This window comes from Alligator sinensis, unplaced genomic scaffold (genome assembly GCF_000455745.1).
Source record: "Alligator sinensis unplaced genomic scaffold, ASM45574v1 scaffold1488_1, whole genome shotgun sequence".
Taxonomy (NCBI): domain Eukaryota; kingdom Metazoa; phylum Chordata; order Crocodylia; family Alligatoridae; genus Alligator; species Alligator sinensis.
In genome coordinates this window covers 364,577-369,975 of record NW_005843097.1, presented here as the reverse complement: position 1 = coordinate 369,975, position 5,399 = coordinate 364,577, and the positions used below count along the sequence as shown (strand labels likewise).

Sequence of the window (5,399 nt, the reverse complement as noted above, 5' to 3'; positions counted from 1 at the left end):
GGGGGGGAGAGGTCGAAAGAGGATGGAGTTCATCTGTTTTCAGTGGGGGCAGATGACAGAATAAGGAGCAATGGGCTCAAATTGCTGCAAGGGAAGTTTAGGTTTGATATTTAGAAGAACCTTCTCACTTGGAAGGTTGTAAAGCACTCAGATTACCCCAAGAGGTGGTAGAACCTCCATCCATGGAAGTTTTTAAGACCCAGTCTTGGCTGGGATGATGTAGTTGGGATGGTCCTGCTTTGAGCAGGGGGTGGGACTAGATGACCTCCTGAGGTTCCTTTCAACCCTACTTTTCTATGGTTGTATCAGTTCCTGTACATAAGAATTGCCAGGGACTGGGGTAATTTCCTAGGTCCATTTTGCCCGGTCTCCCGTGTCCCACGGCAGCAGAGAGCAGATGCCAAAAGGGAGAGTGGCCTGGGTCTGACCAGGATTTTTCCCTGTTCCTCTCCCTTGCAGCCTCTAGCATGGAAGGCCTAGGAAGGTTCCTCCCAGCCCCACTTCACTTCTGAGGGTTCCTCCCAGCCCTACTTCTCTAGGATTTCTATGATAACACCTGTGGAATGGAGTTTAGCAGGAATCTGGCCTAACATCTAGATGATTGTCTGTGACCAACTAGCTCCCCTCCTTTTCAAGGCTTCTAATAGGAACTCTTTGACCCTGGCATCACCATTTCAGGTCCCGGTCAGCAGGCAGTTCATTGAGGTACAGCTACATCACAAAGCCAGTGGGGCTGAAAGATACTATGCACTGAAGTCACCCAGTCGCAGGTGTAGGAAGGTGCTGAGTGGACTGCACAGACCCAGCTAAGCTGGGACCTCCCCCTGAAAATCCCTGCCTCACACTCAGCCCAAAGCCTGTCACCTCAGTTCTCTCAGCAGCAGTGCAAGCCAAGACATTAGAGCATAACCCCAGAGATGCTGAGCAGTCAGAAATAAGTCAGGTATGAAAAAGCAGTTTAAACCCCCTGAGATTAACAACAGCAGCAACTTGGGGGGGTGGGGGGGGTGGTCTGAGTGCCTTTAGTGTGGAGGATGCATTTAGGCACTCTTTTTATGCAGTGAAAAGGGCTGGCACCATATTATTTTTTTTCCGTTTTAGATGAAAGCTGATATTCTCCTGTAACCGCCTGACCCAGGGCCTGTCAACAAACAGCCCAATGTCACAAGATGCGTGATGACAACATGGGGCCACTGAAATAAACACCGGTGGCTGGTGCTCAGGGCTGGCACAGTTCAATTCCCCAAAAAAGGATCCGTGGCTACAAAGGAGAGAGGATACAGAAGGCAGGAAGCCCAATCTAATGACAGGGGCAGCTTTGAGAGGCAGGAGAGAGCTAAGGATGGTCCCAAACATAAAGGCAGAAGGGAAAGAACCAGTTCCTTGACCTATCAGGGACAGAAGCCGCAAAGCAACAAGGGAAAGTTAGGTCCCCCCCTGCATGTATCCTTAAAAACTGCCAATGCCCACTGCCGTGACATGCTGCATAGCAAAAGCCATGAGTACAAAAGCAGCTACAAGATTTGTCCGAGTAGAAACTGCACAGAGGACATTGGGGAGATGATGTCCAGAAAAAAGCATGAGGAGAAAATGCCAGCCTGGGGGGTGTGTATGCAAGCAGGGTTTTCAAAAGATACCCAATCGTGAAAGCATAGTTATGCAAATAGCCTAGAAATGACCGGTAGCATTAGCAATAGTCATGGTAAAAATAGTGATGATGCAAGGAACAAAAGGAATAAAGGCCAACTTGCTACACACTGTGAGGCCATGAGGAAACTGCTCCCTCCCCACCATGTTATTAGACAGGGCTATTGTGTGGAACTGAAATTCCTTCTTGACCCCACATTTGGCATTGCTCTTAACCTGAGTGGAAGGGCAAGACCCTCTAGCCAGAACCCTCCAGCCTTGGCTGCAGCCAACAGCTTGTCCCTCCCTGAGCCTCTGCTGTTTGCTGCTGTCAGACAGGCTGCTAGGCTGGGCCTGCCCTGTGAGGGCAGCTTGTATGATCCACAGGGGCTGTTAGAACCGGGCTGTGGGATGAAAGGAACAGAGTGGGGGGGTCACGGCATGTGCATTGAATCACTGGGTGAATGCTCAGCTGGGGGTCCAGTGGCCTCCTTTGCCACCTCACTGGAGTCGGGCCCTGGATGGCACTCCATTGCGGGCTAGAAACCCTGGCATTGGCTTTGCGGGGGTTGAGCTTTTTGCTGCTCGGCTCTGTAGGGGAGTTGCCAGTTCCTTGAGGTCTCTCTCACACAGATGCTCAGGCCTTTTTGTCGAAGGTGGCACAAGGGCTTTGGCTGAGGAGGGGGCAAACACCTTGCTGGCTTCAGGAGGAAGACACAGGGATGGAAGGCCAGGGCCCCCAGCAATCACCAAGTTCAGAGTTAGTCCATGCTCAGGGAGCTGCGGGCTCTGCCTATCATGCAGTTCTGCTTTGCATCTGGCCACGGGCTCCCAGATTCAGCTCCTGTGTTTTCACCTATAATACGCCCTGGAGTGCCACAGAGAAACCCTAGAGAAGTGGGGGTGGATAGGAGCTCCAGAGGTCCTGTCTAGTCCAACCCTTGCCTGAGGCAGGATCAGCCCCTCTCCAAACCGTCCTCTACACAGCTGTCATTGAACTTCTCAGTAAAATGGCTGTCATCTCTGAGGAGACAAAAGACATCCCACCCCAACCTACCATAGGGGAAAGTCAGAGGACTGCAGAGGCCAACGTCCTGCTGCTGTGAAAGGCTGTTAAAAGATGAAGAGATCCCAGCTAGAGGTTGTGCCCCTGCGACAGAGGCCCAAGTCCAGACCAGTTTGACCAGGGAGTGAAGTTCCTTCCTGATCCCAAATCAGGCATGGGTCTGACCCTGAGCAGAGTGAGAAAGATCAACACCCCCCGCCCCAGCCATCTCTGTTCCGGGTTAAGGACGCTGCTGGCACGACAGCCCCTCCGCTGAGGTCAGACTGGCATGAGCCTGACAGGAAGAGCAAGGCCCTCTAGCCAGGAACCCCGGGTGTGCAAGGACCAGCAGCAGGAGGCCCCGGTTCGGATGCGGCCAAGGCCCTGGTGCCTGAGAGCAGGGCTGTGCACGGGCCCGAAACGTTTAGCAGCGGAGTGGGGGCGGGCACCTAAGCTGCTGCTGCCCCTATTTCACCTGAGGGAAAGTGGATTTACTCTCCTTGGGTCGGGCCAGGCTGTGTGGGCCCAGCCCCCCCCGGGAAAGCGCGGACTTGGGCTGCACCTTTAGCGCCCTTTTTCCCGCCCCGCCCTCGCTGCGTGCGCATCCAGCGCTCCCACCGCCTCTAGGGCGCATGTACAGCCCCTCGCTGGGCCGCGTCATTAGCGGAGAGGAAGGGCCACGCCTCAGAGAGATAACTCACTGCGCATGCGTCAGTAGCAGGGGAGGGGGCGTGCTTCAGAGGAAGGACTCTGCGCATACCCAAACCGGTAGGAGCGGCCACCGCTGCAGAGGAGCCACTGCGCAGGCGTCACGGGGCACAGGTGGGGAGATAGTTCCGAGGAGCCACTGCGCATGCTCCGGCCAAGAAGCGGCGCGGAGAGCGAAGGACTCATTGCGCAGGCTCTGCCGGGGCGCATGTGTGTTGGCTGTTGCCCCACGTGTTTTCGGGCCCTGTGGGAGTGTCCGTGTAGATTACGGATCCTACGTGGGCTGGCCGTATAGATTGCATGGGTTTTTACAGCGCTTAGGTCAAAAGTAATTCTGTTCAGTCATATCCAGACTCATTTAAGCACATAACAAGGGAAAAATTAAAAATAACGAGGGAATAAGGCAAGATCTTTCCTCGCATTCCCCCCCCACCCCGTGGTTCTCCTGCCATTTTGGGCCTGTCCCGGCTATGTAGCAGGGGACTCTCCATTGATCCTTGCCAGATCGGCATGGAGAGGGGCCTCACCGCTGCCCAAGGGCGCCACAGTAATCCCACAAGGCAGCTGGGAATCAGGGACTGCTATTTTGGGGTGGGGCAGGGCAGCTTCACGTGATAATTGGCTCTATACGGCAGGGGGCAAAAGGGATCCTGGGATCCCAAGAGGAAGGTCAAGAGGTGGTGTCACTTCCTGGCAGGGTATAGGTGAGCCTGGCCCTCAGAAGGGGTGCATAAAATGACCTTGAGCACTGAGGGGAGTGCATAAAGTGGCCCTGACCCCTAAGAGGCGGGGCATAGGGTGACCCCCGACCCCTGAGGAACCCGGGGGCAGGGCTGAGACATGCTTAGGTGGCTCCCTCTTTTGGGGGCTGGGGTCAAAAGGTCACCTTTCCACACTTAAGGGGCTAGTGATCCCTCTGCCGTCCTTCTTACGGGCAGAAGGGTCAGAGGTCAAGGATGTGTCCCGGGGTGAAAGAGCAGGGAATATGGGGAAGGAGGTGGGGGGCGAGTGGGAACAGGGCACTACGAAATAAACCTGTTTACAGGCCTCCTTGGGCCTTCTGCGCATGCCCGGGCGCTGTTCCCGTGTGCTCCTGCGCGTTGAGGCCCCGGGCGCTGTTTTCTCGTCTGCCCACACGCGATGTTATTCGCGCTGTTTTCCCTCTGCGTATGCTCACTAAAATATGGCACAAGTCCCCCTCCTGCGCATGCGCAGTTTCCACGACCCGGAAAACTACAACGCCCGGCGTGCTTTGCGGCACTTACACGTAACCGCCTACTAGTCTCTTAGGGAAACGTGGGTATCTCTGTGGAGAGGCGATGATCAGCAAATAAGCAGGTTTTTAACCACCTCACGCAAGTCAATGAAGCCCACGGGGTCTGAGGTGCGGCCCTCAACGCGGCGCCCGTGAGGTGTCCATCTCAGTGCCTGACCCTCCTTGAGAAGCCCCCGAGCGAGCAGGCTTGACACCAGCCCCGCGCCTAAAAGATTCCTAATTTCTAAGGCCCCTTCCTCCCAGTTCCTCCAAACAGGCATTCGAAATGGCCATCCCCCAGAAAAGACCCCGGCTCCCCTCAGAGAAGCGCGGGCTTCCATTGGCTGGGGCGCCCCTCCCCCCGCGCGCTCATTGGTCCGCCCCGTGGGGAGGGCGGGAGCGGCGGCGTCCGCCTTGCTCATTGGGTGAGCTGCCAAGTGAGGGAGTACGCTACCGGGCGCTGGCATTGGTCACTCCTGAGCCTGAGGGGCGGGGCGCCCGCGGGCCCCGCCCCTTGCCTATATAAGCCGCGGCCGCAGGGGAGGCTTCCATCTCGCGGCGGAGGGAGGCGCGGGACGTGCTTCGCAGGGTTCTGAGGAGCGGGGGCCGGCCGCCGCGCATGCGCAGTCGGGACGCAGGGCAGGGGTGTGGGGGGGAGCGGCCGAGGCTGGGCGCGCATGCGCAGTCCGTGAAGGGGGCTGTAGGGGGGCCCTAAGGGCCCCGCCGGGGTCGCGGGCGGCCGCGATGCAGGAGGTGCTCGACATG

The 5,399-nt window shown here is 56.8% G+C and overlaps 1 protein-coding gene across 1 annotated transcript in view; it reads left to right on the top strand.

The window, feature by feature from the left end:
* Nucleotides 1–4,562: 4,562 nt before the first annotated feature.
* Nucleotides 4,563–5,399, top strand: part of MEPCE (methylphosphate capping enzyme) — a 4,530-nt gene continuing 3,693 nt past the window's right edge. Inside the window, exon 1 of the mRNA XM_006037339.3 lies at nucleotides 4,563–4,646. Within this exon, the coding sequence (XP_006037401.1) occupies nucleotides 4,563–4,646 (84 nt within the window). The remainder of the gene's footprint in view (nucleotides 4,647–5,399) is intronic.